Genomic DNA, 19759 nt, shown 5'->3' with positions numbered 1-19759 from the left:
GGGTTTACTCAGATGTTGCAGCTCTTTCCCAGTCCTATTTTGAGAGCCTTTTAGCCTAAACGGACTATTCCTAAAGGTGAGCGGTAATGTACCAAACAGTGTTTCTTTGCTATTCTTAAGGTTTTCCCTGGCCAATTCTTTGAGAAGTGGATGGCTTCTTCCTTCTTCCTAGTCTCTCTCAGTCTATAAGCTGGGCTGTTACCTGTGCACCAGGTGCATCTCACTGGGTTTTAAACACCAGAGGCTCAGCATCAAAACTCATGTCTAAACGTCATCACAGTAGGACAAACCGACAGACAAGTTTGTCTTGCTGTTGGAGACCTCTCATATCACCCCTACCTGGGTCCCTGTGGCTGACTGTTCCTCTGTCTGGCTTCCTGGCTTTTAATCCCCTTTCTCCTGCTCTTCTGTCCTGCTTCTTTGGGAGTCCCTGAGTTGTCTCTCCTCACCTGTATCCCTGGGTCTGACTGCTCTTCTGTCCTGGTTCAAGGCTTTTATCCCCTTTCTCCTGCTCTTCTGGCCTGCTACTCTGGGTGGGCGTGAGTTTCCTCTCCTCACCTAATCCCTTCAACTGATCGCTCTTCTCTCTGGCTTCCTGGATTTTATCCCCTTTCTCCTGCTCTTCCGGCCTGCTACTCTGGGCATCCCTGAGTTGTCTCTCCTCACCTGTAACCCTGGGGCTGACTGCTCTTCTGTCCGGGTTCAAGGCTTTTATCCCCTTTCTCCTGCTCTTCCGGCCTGCTACTCTGGACGGGCCTGACTTTCCCCTCCTCACCTAATCCCCTCAGCTGATTGCTCTTCTCTCAGACAGAGTTTAAGAACACTAAACTTATATTCAGTGAGAGTTGTGTATGTTATCTTTTTCTTGTTTATACTTAAGTTTGTTTAGATTTACCCATAATTATCATTTTCATTGGCCTATATTCTTTCTTTCATTTTCGACAATATATTTGGTGTCACTTTGCTTCTGCCTGCGGTATGTCCTTTTGAATTTTCTTTGGGAAGATCCTTTTGGTGTAAACTGTTTTAGTTATTAATTATCTGAAAATGCCTCTATCTTGCCCTGTTTCTTAGAAAGATCTAGAAATCTAGATTAAACTATTGTCTTTCACTGTATTGAATATCTAGCAAGATATAATTCCACTGTCTTCTTGTTTCTCTTTGTTGCTAAGTCAGTTTTTGTTCCTTTGATCTGTCTTGTCTTTCTTGCTACTATAAGATCTCTTTGCCTTAGCTTACTCAAGTTTTACTCTGATGAATTTTAGTGTAGATTAATTTTCTCTTTCAATCATTTTTAAATATCTTCCTTAAGTTTCATTGTGCTTCTTGAATTTTGATTAGTGTTGTTCATTGGTACCAGCAAGATATCAGTTGTTTTTTAAATATTGACTTTACCTTACTGTCTCTTCTTCTGGAACTCTGATTAGATATATCTTGTACCTTTTTCTTTCTGTTCATGATGTGTCTTAACTTCTTTCTCTTATTTTATAATTATTTTCCTCTTCTGTGTGATGCATTCTGACTAAATTCTACAGATTTGCCTCCAGTTCACTCATTCTCTCTTTAGCTAAAATTAATCTATTAAAGTTTTATATTTTAAATATTGTATTTTTTCATTCCAAAAGCTCTGTTTTTTCCTCCAAATTTACTTCTTGTTTACTTTAAGATTTTCTATGATGTCTAGAATTGTAGTCTAGTTTTTGAAATTTTTTCAATTTTTATATACCCAAATTATACATGATTAAAGGACACAAGGAAGTAATTACTGGGTTTGATGTTTATTTATAGCATAGTATTATAAATATAAATTATAAATTCTCAAGACATAAAAAATTTGCAAGTGATTTGCTCTACTAGTCCACACTAGTTTGCCTTCTGTATCAGCTCTTCACCACTTCCTGGTTTAAATGAATTTTGGGTAATTATCATACACTTGTCCTGGTTGTGCTGTACTTGCTCTATATCTTTATCACAACCAAAACCAAACTAAACGACATTAAAGCATGGCTATTTTGGGAATTTTTTGTTTGAGAAGGAATAGTTATTACCTAGGAATAGGTTTAGAAATCTAATCTGTTTGTCCACTAATAACTGACTTTGGGTAAAATAAAAAGAAAGCAGTATAGCTGCTGTTGTCCTAGGAATTGGTCTGCCAGAAATTCTGTAGCTCTTTTATCACTGTGAACTAACCAAAGTTATAATGCTATTCTTTCTTTTTACTTACTTCTCTGCCCTCTGTTTTCTGTAATTATGTCAGAAATTCTCTTCTGGGTAAACATGATTTATGTCAAACTTTTAATCATATAAAGGAGCTCTGGTGGCATAGTGGGTAAGGCATCTGGCTGCTAACCAGGTGGTTCAAACCCACCAGCTGCTCTGTGGGAGGAAGATGAGATAATCTACTTCTGTAAAGATTTACAGCCTTGGAAACCTAATGGAAGTTGCTGTGAGTTGGAGTTGACTTAGTGGCAGTGGGTTTGGGGTTTTTTTGGGGGTTGATAAATATAAAAAATTTACTTTTAAACATAAATACACACAAATAGGAGAAGACAAAGTAGATGACTGCGACTACCAGTAATGCACAGTAAACATTTACGTGCATCAAAAGACTTCACCAAAAGAATGAAAAAAGAACCAAAGACTGAGAAAAATATTTTTTTACAGTGATATATTGGAGAAGGGGCTAATCTGAAAAATTTATAGAAAACTTCAACACCTCAAAAACAAAAAGAGAATCAATCCAAATAAAAAGTGGGCAGAGGACATGAACAGACACTTCACCAAAGAAGGCTCGGGCAACCAACAAATATATGAAGAAATATTCATGGTCATTATCGATTGGAGAGATGCAAAGCAAAACAACAAGATACCCATCTCATCCCAGCATTAATAGCAAAGTTTAAAAAAACCCCACAAAAAACAGAGAACAACAAAAACAACAAATGCTAGAAAAGCTATGGAGAAACTGTAACCCTCATACACTGCTGATGGGACTGTAAAATGGTACAACCACTGTGATACAGTATGGAACTTCCTTAAAAAATTGGAAATAGAAATACCATATGATCCAGCAATCCTACTACTACACCTATATCCTACAGAAATAAAATCTGTGACATGAGTAGATATATGAATACTCAAGTTCATTTCAGCATTATTCACAGTAGCAAAAAAGATGAAAATGACTTAAGGGTCTGTCAGTTGATAAATGGATAAGCAAACTAGTACATACACATAATGGAATACTATGTTAAAGAGTAACAGTGAATCCGTAAAACACCTCCCCACATGGATGAACCTAGAGAACCTTATGCTAAGTGAAATTAGTCAATCAGAAGAGGACAAATATTGTATGAAATCAGTAATGTAAATAGTCAAGGAAAAAATTGCACATAGAAACATTTTGAGAGGGAAGGGGCTGATATATCCCTCACTAGAGGGTAGAAACATATTAACTTGGGTGAAGAGAAAGGCAATACACAATAAAGGAGAGGTCAGCACAAAATGCTCAAGGCAAAGGAAGATGCTAGGAGGAGAGGAGCACAAGAGTTAAAGGCAACGAAGATAAATAGTATTATGTACACAATCCTGTAATAATAGTAATCTACAGGTGGATCCATAAATAGACATGCAAGTGGAATAGGTGTGCAAAGGTGAATGGGACTATACTTATGAATATATAGAGAAATTTATAGAGGATATTTCTACATAAGTATTTATATGTGCTTCAAATACATCCATGAATAGAGCATATGGGGGGCAAAGTCATGATAACTTCTTAGCCATAACCCAACACCTTGAGGGAATGAGTTCCTGGGCCTGGAGCTCATCAGCATAGTCTCAGGGAACATCAGAGTCAGTTGTTGTTGTTGTTGTTAGGTGACGTCGAATCATCTCTGACTCTCAGCAGAACAAAGCACTGCCTGGTCTTGTGCCAGCCTCATGATCCTTGCTATATCTGAGCCCATTGTTGCAGTCACTGTGTCTATCCATCTTGTTGAGGGCCTTCTCCTTCTTCATTTGCCCTCCACTTTACCAAGCATGATATCCTTCTCCAGGGAATGGTTCCTTCTGATAACATGACCAAAGTAGGTGAGACGAAGTCTGGCCATTCTCACTTCCAAGGAGCATTCTGGCTGCACTTCCTCTAGGACAGATCTGTTACTACTTTTAGCAGATCATGGTACTCTTTGCATTCTTCTCCAACACCACAACTCAAAAGCATCACCTCTTCTTCGGTTTCCTTATAAATTGTCCAGCTCTCATTGCATAAGAGGGTCAATTGACATAACATAATCCACAAAGACATTGTTCTGCATCCTACTTTAATGAGTAATGACTGGGGTGTTAAAAGCTTGCTAACAGACTTCTAAGTTACAGTTATTGGTCTCTCCTCCTCCAAAGTAAAGAAGAGTGAAGAAAATCAAAGACACATGGAAACAGTTAGTCCAGAGGACTTATTGACCAGCAAACCTCATTTTTCACAACTCTGAGACCAGAAGATTTAGATGGTGCCCAGCTACCACTGCTAACTGCTTGAAAGGGATTATAATAGGAGCTCTAGATGTAGTGGTAGAAAAACATGTACCAAAACTCATAATCATAAAAGTCTGGGCTTACTGGCCTGGTAAAGACCAGTGGAATTCCTTAGTTACCCTTCAAATTTTGTGATTCAACTTTCAGCCAAACAAGAGACAGGCCTTTAAGATGAACAGTAACACTAGGGAGGTATATCCCCTTACAACAGTCAACCGTAAGAGATCAGAATGGCAGCATTTGCCCTAGGATAAAGCTCAGAAGGCAGAAAGGGATAGGAAAGGACAAATGGAAATGGTAAACATTCCAGGGAGGAAGTGGGAAGAGCTCTGTTACTTTGTGGGAATTTTAATCAATGTTTTGAAACAAAATGTGTATGAATTGCTGAATGGAAAACCATTTTGTTCTGTAATCTTTCACCTAAATCTCAATAAAAATAAAAAAAAAATTTTAAGTGATAAGGTAAACTTTAAGATGTCAAAGCCATCCTTAGAAAGTATACAATATGGTTCATTCAAGTACATATTTTAATAAGCAATGGACTAAAGATGTGGCTGCCACCTCATAATAGTTACACCAAAAATCACACTGTATATAGTGTTGTAACTTACTTATGTGGTGATTTCAGCTGTATTTTAATTATAAATGATAATTAATTTCAGTATGTTTTGAGTTTTAAGATTATGTTAACATGCAATCCAGTATGTTGCCACTGTGTTAAAACTTCTCTATTCTTAATCTGTTTAGAATGTGTTAAATACCTATTTTATTTTTAGGTAACTCTAATTTAGAGTTAGAATTATTTTACATTAATTTTTATTTAAGGAGCTCTGGTAGCATAGGGCCTAAAGCTCTTGACTGCTAACCAGAAGGCTGGCGGTTCAAACCCACAAGCCACTCCTCAGAAGGAAGATTAGGCAGTCTACTTTTGTAGTGATACTGCCTCAGAAACCCAAGGAGGGGTCGCTATGAGTCGGGACCGACTCGATGGCAAATAACAACAATAACAACAATAATTTTTATTTGGATTTTGTGAAGGCCTGTAGAAATGTTTTATGTTACAGTATATGTTAAAATATATATTGCTGTCTTTTGTTCATATTAAACTTTCTCACTCATTAATTTATCACAGCTTTGTACTCCAGTTTCCCTTAATGTTTTCATTTTTTTCCACATTTTTTAAGTTTATTCATTAACAAAACACTTATTGAGACTCTTCTCTATTCCAAATTTTTCTTCTATTCTTACTGATAATCTTATAGAAATTTTATTTGATAGCCTCTAGACTAGCATTGTCCCTTAATGTAAAATGTAGGCACAAATGAGAACCATGTATATAATTTTAAATTTTCTTGTAACTACATTTAAATAAGTAAAAAGAAACAGATTAAATTAACTTTAATAATATATTTTATTTATCCTGACACATCCAAAATGTAATCAACATAAAAATTATTAATGTGATATTTTACATCCTTTTTCCATAGTAAACCTTTGAAATCCAATGTGTGTTTTACACTTCGTGCTTGTCTATAGACCATAGTGCTTCCTTGGATTCCACTTGAATTTTAGAAATTCTTCACAGTTACTCTCTTCTAAATCAGCCTTTTAAAAAGTTAAGTGCAGTAAGCTTGCTCTCTGTTTAGATTGCAGATAAATAAATACTTACTTGAATTATGATAAGTTTGGATGTACTTGTTCTGTATAGTGACGGTGCCGATTTGTCACATCAACATAATAGAATGGATTCAAATCCACTTGAAAACAAATTTTATATATGTGTGTGTGTGTGTGTGTGTGTGATGTTGTTGTTGTTATGTGCCATCAAATTGGCCCTGACTCATAGCGACCCCTCCTTGGGTTGCCGAGGTGGTATCACTACGGAAGTAGATATATATATGTTATTTTCTAATCTTACATAGTATAAGATAGCTAAATGTTTAAATCCTGCATAACATTCACTGCCAAAAGGCTGTTTTAACATAAAGAATCATGGAAGATCTATAACCCAAATTTTATTTCACAGTTTTATTAAATAGGTGATTCTGGTTGGAGATATGTATTATTTATTGCATAATCTGGTTCAAATAATTAATTCAATTTCAGTGTAAGGAGTAATAATTTTAATTAATATTTGTTAACAGTTAGATTTCCTTATCTAGATTTAGTTTTGAATTTACCATCAATTATTTAAGTGTGTACATTTATGTACATTTATGTATGTCCCAAAAATTATTGCAGCAACTTTAGTATTTAAACATAGCACAAGTAGAAATAAAAATGCCTAAACTGGAGCTCATACTCTAAATATGTCTTTGAAAGTGATTATATACCAATACAATTTATTTAATGATGATTTTCTGAGGAGAATAAAATAAATGTATCTCTTATAATGGCAATGTCATGGTAGATCATCACATTATGGAATTATTTATTATGCTAAATAGATGAAAAAAAAAGAGAGTGCTTTTGTAGATTGTTTGAATATGAAACTCAGTAGAACAAAGAGAAAGGATACTTACCTAGGATTCTAAGCAGAATACATAGATAAAATTAGAATAATAGCTAAGAGAACAGGACTTCTCAAATTTATCTTTTAAAAATTCTTTGACACTACTGAAGGTGCTTTTTCCCCCTTTTAACCTCATAAGCTGTTTAGAAACAATAGGACTCCTTGAATTTTTCTTACTAATTTGAGAAGCCCCAGAAATTCTGTGTATCATGTTCTCTGTTAAAGTATGAATGTAGAAACAGCTAAGAAACAAATAATAATCACTGGTTTTGAGCCCAAGCTCTTTAGTGTGTAGTGCACTATAAAGTCAAGTCATTTTCGCCTTCAACTAAATGGTCACTCACATTTTACTTCAGAGCAGCAATCTATCCTGCTCTCTTTGTAGAGACAGAGTGGTAATATAGCTGTTCTGCTGTCTGCATGGGCTTACATGGTGCCATTTTCTGTTTTATTTTCCTACTGTATCAACTACTGCATCTCAATATGGTACCCCTTGACCACTCTTAGTTCCTACCCCCACATCACTTAAATGTTGGTGAACTCCAGAGTCCCCTTTCTAAGTATTTGCAGATATATTAAATCTGGCCATTCATAAAGCAAGAATTTCAAGCAGTATATACAACAAAACATTTACATAACAATTGAAGTATTTTAATAAATCAGTAATTTGTATTACATTTCAGTAAATGTGACATGATATATTGTTCTTTTAGAATTCAAACCTGATTCATCAAAAAGTGTCTTCTCCTAATGATCGACAAGCATCTCCAATACTATCATTCATCGTTCTGGAACAATTCAATGCCATTCGTTTAGTACAGAGTGTTCATCAGTCACTTGCTGCTCTCAGCAAAGTCATCAGAGGAACTACATTATTGAGTTCAGAAGTACAAAAATTGGCAAGTGCTTTATTAAACCAAAAGGTAAGCCAATTTTACCATATGTATTTATATTTTGTTTCTATAAAAGATTCTTCCATCATGTATACATTTGTCTTTAAGATAATAGTATCAGAAAACGACTTCAGCCATGTAGGAATTAGTTTCTAATGTAACTGAAGACCAGGGTAGCTGGTACCGCAGAAATTAAAATTGCCATTAGGACCTGTAAAACTTTTGTGGTCCAATTATTTTGTGTGTGTGTGTGTAATTACTATCTTTTCCTCTATGTTGACTTTACTTTTGGTCAGATCATATGTTCATCTGGTGTAACCTAGCATCTTATATCTTCTAAGCTTCAAGTCCAACCAAAGGGTGAACAATGTTTCCTAACTCAAACAAATAATCTTGTGATTAGCTTTGATTCAAACTAATTGGGTATGCCATGTACCTATTCCTATGCTAGATTTGTGGACAGAGTGTGCAAAGCTCTGTTTGTCTAGATCTTCAGCCAAATGCCTATACCAGCAGTGGTGATAGAATCAGCTCCATCTGTAATGCATATATGGAGACTAAAAGGATGGTGGTTACCCAGTGGAAAATCAGAGTACTTCTAGCAAATAAGAAATAAATATTTATCTTGGTGAATAATTAAACCATTTAAGATGAGTGTAAAGCCACTTTTTCATCCTAGAACCATGGCCCAATTTGTCTGTAACCTGGTAGAAAGTTTCCAGCGATGGTAAATGCTGTTATGACTTATTTGAAGCCTTGATTGTCCACATTTTGGCACTATGCCAAGGTTGAGCTAATTCCCCCAGCCCCTGCTGAGAACCCTACAGTTATTCAGAGCCTGAAAAAAATTGTCAATAGTGCTCAAACTGGTCGCTTCAAACAGCTCACAGTTAAGGATGTGGAGTGGTTTTATATCTGTGAGATCATAGGCAAGCATCATTGGCTATGATATTTGAAGATAAATCTTTAACGTCTGATTATTGGTTTATTGCTTGAGTATTCTTGGACTACGTGTGATCAGACTGCTATCTGAATAAAATAGATAATATATTGTTTTGGTTACCTCTGTGCTACTGTAACAGAAAATGCCATAAGTGGGATGGCTTTAACAAACAGGAGCTTACTCTCTTACAATTTTGGAGGCTTGAAGTCCGAATTCAAAGTGCCAGGCTCTAGGGCTGGATGAAAGCCCCTTCACCTTGGACTTCAGTTCTGCCTCTTGCTCCTGGCCCACTGAAGCTAGAGGCTTTTATTTACTCAGGCAGCTGCTGGCTGCTGAGGGTGATAAATCCAAGGTCGACAAGAAAAAAGGAGCAGTCCCAATATTACCAAACAACGTGGCAAACCACTAATTCAAGTCCAGGAGAAGCCCCAAGATAGGCAGGGCATGGCAGGCTGTTGAACAATGACTTGACTACATGCAAGGTTCAAGTGTGCCAAAAGACCTTCCTCAAAGCTGCTGCTTATATTTGGAAGCAGACCACATCCCTAAAGCAGCACTCAGCTGCTCCAGTAGATTCCACCATGGAATTGATTGCTAATCTCACCAGAGAATAACTACATCCAGCCGCCCAGCCACTCAACCAGGCCCAGACAAGCTGACAACAACCTTGTTGTTGTGTTGTTGTTGTTATGTGCCGTCGAGTCGGACCCGACTCATAGCGACCCCTCCTTGGGTTTCCGAGGCAGTACCACTACGGAAGTAAATTGCCCCATCTTCCTTTCGAGGAGTGGCTGGTGGGTTTGAACCGCCAGCCTTCTGGTTAGCAGTCAAGTGCCTTAGCCACTATGCTACCAGAGCTCCTGACAACAACCTTAACTACCACATATATTTAAAAAAAAAAAAAAAAAAAGTGCAAAGCCCGTGTTTTTCAGATATATTAGGTAGAAACAAAAAAATATGGAATATCTTGGATAGATTTTTTTTTAGGTATTTGGAAAACCTAAATCTTATAGAACTTGGTACCTGGAAAATATTTTGCTAGAACTCTATGGGAATTAAGGAGCTCTGGTGGCACAGTGCCTAAGTATTTGGCTGCTAACCAGAAGGTTGGCAGTTCAAACCCACCAGCCACTCTGCAGAAGGAAGATGGGCCAATCTCCTTCCATAAAGATTTACAACCTGGGAAACCCAATGAAGGTTGCTGAGTCTGAGTCGACTCAATGGTAGTGGGTTTGGGTTTTTTGGTTTTCTATGGAAATTAGGTTTTCTTTTTGTCCTGCTCTTTACTCTCAATATAGGGAAGTATATTGACTCTGATAGTCAACCAAAAAATCCTCTCTGTCTGATAATAATGATAGCCTTCCCAGGACTTTCTACCTCTTACTAATACGAGGGAGCTCTGGTAGCGAAGGAGATACATATTTCTTTTCTATGTATACAAAAAGAAGTACTCTGGCATCCTTATTTTCCTTAACCTCGAAAAAGGATTTCAGCTTTGTATTGTTCACTGAAATACAGTTTACTATCTCAGTTAATCAGCTATGATCATCAAAATACAATAGTACTTTATTCCATAAATTGTGACTAATTTGTTTTTGAGGTTAATATATTGTTACTCATGAAAGCATGTTGACACATTACAGAAACCAGTGAAAATAGTTCTAAGAATTTTCTAAGAATTTTCCATTAACTCATTTAATCATCACAGTCACATTATGAGGTGGTACTACTGTTATCCCCGTTTTACTGTGAGGAACCTGAGGCACTCTGAGGCAGAGTAGTGTTAAATAACTTAAACATGAGTTGCACAGGGCATAGTTGCTGAGTTAGGTTTGAATCTTGGCACATCTGGTTGTCACAGTCAATGAAATGGTTTAAATTTATTGATCAAAAGATAATTACTCTTATAAGTTCATTTCTTTCAAAATCGAACTATATACTATGTAAGGGCCAAATGTATAATATAGACTGAATACTGTTGAATTAAAAAGAGGAGAATAATGATAGTGATATAAGAACATGAGTTGTGTTGAAGAAGATGGTAAATCCAATGGGACTGGCATAGAATGAAGCACAGTAAAATTAAGGAGCTGGATAAAATGCTACAAGCATGAAAACAATTCAAGTAGAAATAATGTAATAAAATATCTAAGAATATGGCTTCTTGTGTCAGATTGTCTGTTTGAATCCAACTTCTGCAATTTAGTAGCTGTTTGACCTTGAGCAGAACACTTAAAATCTCTCTAAACTTTGGTTTTCTCATTTGTAAAGTGAGTGTAATAATAGTGCCTACATCACGAGATAATTATGAGGATTATATTTTAAATTTATATGGGTAAAATGCTTGCCACGTAGCAAATACTTTATAAATGTTAGATATTTTTGTTATTGTTACTTTAGGAGAATATCATTATGCAAAGGACAACTTTTGGAATGTTCTGGTGGTTGTTATTATTACCTATGGTGGAGTCCTGCCTTTGTTTATGGTGACCCCATGTATAACACTGCTTAAAAATAGTTTATAGAATTAGGAATATTGTGAGGTTTTTGTTTATTCAACTAGGTAGGAAATGGTTAGGACCCTGTCTGGGGTAGTTTAAGAGGGCTCTAAGTTGTTATTAACTAAATATATGAAGGGTAATTTGCAAACCTGATTTCTTATTTTGTTTGTGCTGTTAATCACCTGGGTGACCTTTGACTTAAATATTTGAATAAAATGAATACCTTAAAATTAAATCATATTGATTTAATCAATCAATATGATGTGGCTGCCTTAGATCATATTGAAGGAAAACAAAGAACTAAATCATATGAAATGATTTCCTTAATTAAGACCAACCAACAAAAAAAAAAAAAAAACCACAACCACTGCCATCAAGTCAATTCCAACTCATAGTGACCTTATAGGGTTTCCAAGGCTGTAAATTTTTATGGAAGCAGGCTAACTCATCTTTCTCCCACAGAGTAGTAGGTAGGTTCAAATGTTGACTTTTTGATTAGCAGCTGAGTGTCTGAGCCACAGCACCACCAGAGCTCCTTTGATTAAGACCAAAGGATTGTGTATATATGGAAAGGGGTTACAGTTTTTAATTCTTCATATATTTTTCTCTTTCCTGCTCCATTAAGATCTGCTAAATATTTTCCCATTTGACACAGCAATAGGACTTGATGACTTATTTCTTAATTAACGTGCTTTTTTTAAGATGTAGAAAATCTCAATATGTAATTTATTGAATTAAAAATTCCTTTTTCCCTTTGAATTAAGAAACATAGCCTCTGAAAATAAATATGTACTTTTGAAGTATTTTTATAATTTGCATGGAAATGAATTTGTGTTCTTGTTAAAATTCTCTCAAAAGATGAGCAATGTGTTTCGCAAAGCACAATTAAATTATATCACAGATAGTGTCTTTGGAAATAGTTGAGACTATTTGGTGAAACTCAGATGATACTAGGCTGCCCTTCACTATGACATGATCAATATAATACTTCCTGACATTTACTTTCTAATGAGTTTTAACAAAAATTGAGAATTTAGTATTACTCCATTTATTTCAGAATAAAAATTTAATTTCTATTACATTTGAATGTGACAAGTTCTGTACTATGTGATATGATTTAATGTAATTTAGGAACTAGTTCAGTACCTGATATTTTTCTTTACTGTTTCTGACAGGGAGTAGGAATTTTCCTAGAAAGAGTTATAAATCTTTTATTTCCTTGACAGTTTATGGTTATCTGCTTAAACCTGTTGTCTTATAAAAATTCACAGTAGTTACTTTGCTTTTACTTTTTTGTTAAACAAAATAATACTGTAAAATGTACTTAATCTTCTTTTAAATGTTAGGACTTGGGCTTTAAATCATAATGTGGAAAGTTATAACAACAACACCAAATTTCTTCATCTTTCTTTCTGAATAATCACTAAACCAGTGTACTATTTTGGTATAAATTAAGAGATTGTGTTCCTTTTAAAATGAAATTTTTTAATCGTGCCTATTACACATCCCCAACACTCATCATTCAGTTTTTTGTACTGTGGTGTCTTGCAAATTTCCATGCAAATTATAAAAATACTTCAAAAGTACATATTTATTTTCAGAGGCTTCCATGTTTCCAACCTGTACTATGACCAGGAGGCTGTCGTTCAAATGGAACAAGGGGACAGATAGTGCATGGTTTAAAATCAGGAAGGGAGTGCGTCAGGATTGTATCCTTTCCCCATACTTATTCAGTCTATATGCTGAGCAAATAATCCGAGAAGCTGGACTATATGAAGAAAAATGTGGCATCAGTTGGGAGGAAGAATTATTAACAACCTGAGATACACAGACAATCCAACTTTGCTTGCTGAAAGCAAGCATGACTCGAGGCACTTACTGATGAAGGTTGAAGAATACAGTCTGCAGTATGGATTACATCTCAATATAAAGAAAACAAAATTCCTCACAACTAGGCCAATGAGCAGCATCACAATAAATGGAGAGAAGATTGAGGTTGTCAAAGAATTCACATTGCTTGGTTCTACAATGGATGCCAATGGAAGCAGCAGTCAGGACATTAGACGACATGTAGCGTTGGGAAGGTCAACTGCGAAGGAACTGTTTCAAATGCTGAGGAGCAAGGATGTCTCCTTGAAGACTAAGGTGCATTTGACAGAAGCCATAATATTTCCAGTTGCCTCGTATGCATGTGAGAGCTGGACAATGAATAAGGAAGACCGAAAAAGAGTTGATACTTTTGACTTGTGGTGCTGGCGAAGAATGCAGAAAGTACCATGAACTGCTAAAAGAACTAACAGATCTGTCCTGGAGGAAGTACACCTGAAATGCTCCTTGGAAGCGAGAATGGCCAGACTTCATCTCACCTATTTTGGTCATGTTGTCAGAAGGGACCATTCCTTGGAGAAAGATGTCATGCTTGGTAGGGTGGAGGGTCGATGAAAGAGGGGGAGGCCTTCAACGAGATGGATTGACATGGTGGCTGCGATGATGGGCTCAAGTATAGCAAGGATCGTGGAGCTGGCACGGGATCGGGCAGTGTTTTGTTCTGCTGTGCATGGGGTCACTAGGGGTTGACTCGACAGCACCTAACAACAAATAACAACAACAAAGAGAGACAAAATATGACATTGATTATATTCCATCTAACTTTAGACACCATCTGAAATACAGATTTGATGTTTTGAACACCAGTTATTGAAGACCAGATGATTTTGAGGATAACATCAAGAACATTATACATGAAGAAAGCAAAGAGTTATTAAAAAGAAAGGAAAGGAATAAAAGACCAAAATAGATATCAGAAAAGACTCTGAAACTTGCTCTTGACCAGAGTGTCGCTAAAGTGAATGGAAGAAATGATGAAGTAATAGAACTGAACAGAAGGCTTCAAAGGGCAGCTTGAGAAGACCAAGTAAAGTATTATAATGCAGTGTGCAAAGGTTTGGAGTTAGAAAGTCAAAAGGGAAGAGCATGCTCAGCATTTCTCAAGCTGAAAGAACTGAAGAAAAAATCGAAGCCTAGATAAGCAATATTGAAAGATTCTATGGGAAAAATATTGAGTGACGCAGGAAGCATCAAAAGAAGATTGAAGGAAGAAGATGTCACTGTACTAAAAAGAATTGGTTGATGTTCAACTATTTCATAATCAAGAACCAATGATACTGAAGGAAGATGTCCAAGCTGCATTGAAGGAATTGTAGAAAAAGCAAAGCTCCAGGAATTGATGGAAGACCCACTGAGATGTGTCAACAAATGAACGCAGTGCTAGAGGTGCTTACTCATTTATGCCAATAAATTTGTAAGAGTTACCAGGCCAACTGACTGGAAGAGATCAATATTTGTGCCCATTCCAAAGTGAGATGATCCAACAAAATGTGGAAATTATCGAACAGTATCACTAATATTAGACACAAGCAAAATTTTGCTGAAGATAATTCAAAAACTATTACAACAGTATATTGTTAGGGAACTTTGAGAAATGCAAGCCAGATTCAGAAGAGGATGCAGAATGAGAGATATCAATGCTGATGTCAAATAGACCTTGGCTGAAAGCAGAGAATACCAGAAGGATGATTACCAGTGTTTTATTGACTATGCAAAGGCATATGAGTGTGTGGATCATAACACATTAATGTATAATATTGCAAAGAATGGGAATTCCAGAACACTAAATTGTGCTTATGAGGAAGCTGTCATTCTAACAGAACAAGGGTATACTGCATAGTTTAAAATCAGCAAGAAAGGGTTTTAGGGTTGTATCCCTTCACCATATTTATTCAATCTGTATGCTGAGAAAATAATCCAAGAAACTGCACTATATGAAGAAGAATGGAACATCAGGATTGGAGGAAGATTCATTGACAACATGCAAGATGCAGATGATACAACCTTGCTTGTTGAAAGTGAAGATAACTTGACACACTTACTGATGAAGATTAAAGATGATAGTCTTCAGCACAGATTACACCTCAACGTAAAGAAAATGAAAATTCTTATAGCTGGACCAATATGCAACAGTACGACAAATGGAGAAAAGATTGAAGTTGTCAGGAATTTCATTTTACTTAGATCCACAATCAGCACCCATGGAAGCAGTAGTCAGGAAATCAGATGTCATATTGCACTGGCCAAATCTGTTGCAAAAGTCCTCTTTAGAGTGTTAAGGAGGCAAGGATGTCACCTTAAAGACTAAGGTTCCCCTGACCCAAGTCATAGTATTTTTACTTGCCACATATGCACGTGAAAACATATGAATAAGGAAAACGAAAGAAGAATTAATGCCTTTGAATTTGGTGTTGGCAAAAAATACTGAGACAACCATGGAGTGCCAGAAGAACTAACAAATCTGTCCTGGAAGAAGTGAAACTGGAATGCTCCTTCGAAGTGAGAATGGCCAGACTTCATCTCACCTACTTTGGTCATGTTGTCAGAAGGGACCGTTCCCTGGAGAAGGATAGCATACTTGGTAAAGTAGAGGATCAGCAACAAAGGGAAGGATCCTCAACTAGATGGATTGACACAGTGGCTACAACCAGGGGCTCAGGTATAGTAAGGATTGTTAGGATGGTGCAGGACTGGGCATTATTTCATCAGTCAGAACTGACCCAATGCAATGGCACCTAACAACAACAACAAATTTATAAATCCAACATATATATTGACTGTATATTTCAATTTATCCTAATACACTGAGTGGTGATACTAAATGGCTTTTTTAATTTTTTAAACCAGATACTCTCTGATGATATAGCCAAGATTGCTAGTGGATCTTAAGTTTTTCAAAATAAATTTCTAACCATCTCTCTCTCTCTCTCTCTCTCTCTCTATATATATATATATATATTTTTTTTTTTTTTTGCATAACTGACACTTTTAAAAATTGAAGGAAAAGAATGCACTCTTTTCATTGCTCACATGTGTACACAAAGAAGTTTGTGATATAATTTCTGAATGCCTAAAAATAAGATCTCCTCTGCTGGACTAAGTTTTCCTTTCATTCTTTTCTCTGCCATACCGGGAGAAGGGGTGGGTGGGGGACCCACTGCCATCAAGTTGATTCCAGCTCATAAAGACACTTATTGATTGGGTTTTCAAAGCTGTAAATCTTTACAGAAGTGGATTGCCTCATTTTCCTTCCATAGCCTTTCTTTATAGCAGTGGTTCCCAAAGTACGGTCTCCAGAAAATAGCATCAACATCATTTGAAAACTTGTTAGAATTCTTGAGCCCCACCTCAGACCTACTGAATTAGGAACTTTAGGTGTGTTACCCCACAATCAGTAGTTTTTCAATTCCTTTAGGTGGTTCTGCTGCATGCTAAACTTTGGGAACCACTATTCTATAGTCAGAAATCCTATAAAAAAGGACAGTACCATCTCCCACATCATCTTTCTGTTGCTCTCCATTCTGCTTTGTCAGCGTCCACAACCACCTCTAACTTTGATCTTCAAGGCTTTGGGGAGAAAAAAAATCTCATTCTCATAAAATGGTTGGGGATCTATCTTTTCTTAAAGTCTCCTCCTTTTTAAAATATATTTCTCTGCATACAAATGAGTGCTTAGAAAATTCATACCCAGAGCTATTTTACCAAATGATAATTATTGTTGAATAATTTGCATTTTTCTATTAGAATAAAGTAATGCCTATGTTTATGTAACTCTTTAGCTGTCATAGATTACTTTTGTAGTCGTTATCTAATTTGCTACTCTCATCTATCCTTGTTTTTCTTCGATTAGGAAACTAAAGCTAAAAGGAATTACTATCCTGATAAGGTATCAAAGCTTATATTACAGTTCTGATGTTGTCATTCCTAGGTCATAGTTCTTTTCACTTTATTTCTCATTGAATATTGTGTATGTTAATGTGTTCAAGCAGCTAAATGATAGTTCTTGTTTTAAGAGGCAGTTTTCAGCTTTATGTGCACAAAACTCCACATATCCATCTACAAAGGCTTATCAAATACTGGGATGTAACTCCTCTCTCACCGCATCTGTTTCTTCACTTATAATGAAAATTTGATTATATACACTTATAAATGTAAATACTTTCTGTTGCTCTATGTAAGAACAAAGGGGTCTACATATACCCAGAATTTCTAGTTCCTTGGGATTCTCTTTTACTATCCCTCACTTAATGCTATCATCATGCTAAGATAATAGAATATGCATTGTCTGTTTAGCATGTTTAACAGAAGGTTTTACTCCAGAATTTGTTCTTCTACTTGTCTTTTTTTCATACATTTAGCAAATGAAAATGGAAATACACTATTGTACGTTTTTGTATTTTTCATGCAGTGTTAACTCATACCCACTCCTCACTTATCAACATGGTTAGTTTCCAAAGACCAAGTCGTTGTGCAAAAACGGACATTCTGTGAAAATGAGGATGACCACGTCAAATCACAAAATAGAAGATTACCACATCTTTACATAGCTGCTAAATTATATTATTACTTAACTACTCAATTACTTTATACGTAACTGCCCAATTATGTCATCATGTAACTGCCAAGCCACTTAGAATTGTGGCCCAGCCAAGAAGACACATAACTTTAACAATCTCAGCCAGCATTACTCTTGTGGCCCAGCCAAGAAGACACATAACTTTAACAATCGCAGCCAGCATTACTCTTGACTCACACCTTGGCATTCAGTACTGCCAGACATATATCATCAATGCACAAAATAGCTAGTAGATATTTTTATTATTGTTGTAAATGGTGAAATGTTAGGTAACAAGATAGTTGATAAGCGAGGCATAGGTATACTTAAAGATAGACTTTTATAAATTAAAGTATGTAGTATAAACCCTAAAATAACCAAAGAAAAGATAAAATAAATATAATAAAGATGTATACATAATGAGGCAACATAGGACCTTATGGAAACATAAGCTTTACTCATTTAATCTGGAAGATATATTAGAAAACAGAAACATCAGAAATTGCCAGTATCAACAATAAGGAAGGGGACATCACTATATCTTATACAGTATTCAAAGGAAAATAAATTAATATTTAAAACATTGTACTGGTAAGTTCAACAGCATGAATGAAATTCATAAATTTCTTGAAAGACACAAACTACCAACATTCACTCAAGGAAAAATAGATAACACATATGACCTATACTTGTTAAAGAAAATAGATTTATTCTTTAAATTTTTCCCATAAAAAGAGCTCCTAGAATACACTGGTGAATTCTTACAAACATTTAAATGTGATATAATACCAACTCTGTAAAATTCTTCCTGAAAATGGAAGAGGTAGGTACTTGCCAACTTTTTCTGAGTCCAGAATTGTCTGGTACCAAAACTTTACAAAGACCTTAGAGTAAAACATAACTAAGGCTCAGTTTCCATCGATAAAGAGAGTAAATTTCTTAAAAAGATGTTTGCAAATGGAATCCAAGATATGAAATGGAAAATGGCTCATAACCAAGTAGGATTTATTCCAACAATACAAGTTTCAGTTAACATCCAAAAACCAATCAATAATAATAGTTTAGCTTAAGCAGTAAAGAATACCTGCCTTGAACATTGTACTCTTTGAAGAACTATCTATATTGGATCAAACTGACAACAGCAACTTGATAGATTTGATAGGAAACTTCAGGGATAGTGATTTTCTGTTAATGGGGGAGGGAACGATCCAGAAAAAGAGTGTGAGTGTGGTTGTACACTCAATTCAGTCAGTGTCATTGATTTTATATGGAGAACCTGTTGGATTGGTGTATGCTCTGCTGTGTATATTCTCAACAACAATAAAAATAATCAATGGCTTTTACCATTTTAATAATTAATAAACAAAAATTATATGATCATCTCAATTGACACAGAAGAACCATTAGATAAAATTCAGTATCCAATCATTATAAAAATTTTAGCAAACTAGGATTGGAAGTGAAAGTTCTTAAATGAATAAAAAAGCATCTACAAAAAAAGCTACAGCTAACCTATTTAGTAGTAAAAAGCTTAATGTGTTCCTCCTGTATTAGATATAGGTATTATGTTCACTCTTGTAAATTTTGTTCATGATGGTATTAAAGTTCCTTGTAAGTCAAGAAAAAGAAGCAAAAGACATACTGATTAAAAGGAAGAAGGAAATCTGTCTTTATTTGGAGAGGATATGATCATTTATATACAAAATACTCGGAAGGAAGGTTGGGCAATCTACTTCTGTAGTGATAACTGCGTTGGAAACCCAAGGAGGGGTCGCTATGCATTGGATCCAACTCCATGGCAGTGGATTTGGTTTTTTTTTTTTTTTTTTTTAAGGTCTCTACAAAAATGCTGTAGAACTTATAAGAGTTTTAAATTTACCAAAGTGGCAAGACACAAGGTAAATACATTTTAAAAGTTAATTGTTTCTGTAG

At 35.6% G+C, this 19759-nt stretch overlaps 1 protein-coding gene across 1 annotated transcript in view; it reads left to right on the top strand.

Annotated features, from left to right (window-relative positions):
• Nucleotides 1–19759, top strand: part of DYNC2H1 (dynein cytoplasmic 2 heavy chain 1) — a 505271-nt gene that overhangs the window by 367807 nt on the left and 117705 nt on the right. The window contains exon 84 of the mRNA XM_007946035.1: nucleotides 7762–7971. Within this exon, the coding sequence (XP_007944226.1) occupies nucleotides 7762–7971 (210 nt within the window). The remainder of the gene's footprint in view (nucleotides 1–7761; nucleotides 7972–19759) is intronic.

Source organism: Orycteropus afer, unplaced genomic scaffold (genome assembly GCF_000298275.1).
Source record: "Orycteropus afer afer isolate SDZICR_OR568_19922 unplaced genomic scaffold, OryAfe1.0 scaffold00147, whole genome shotgun sequence".
Lineage (NCBI taxonomy): Eukaryota > Metazoa > Chordata > Mammalia > Tubulidentata > Orycteropodidae > Orycteropus > Orycteropus afer.
The sequence above is the reverse complement of the archived record's forward strand: the minus strand, read 5'-3'. Positions and strand labels throughout refer to the sequence as shown.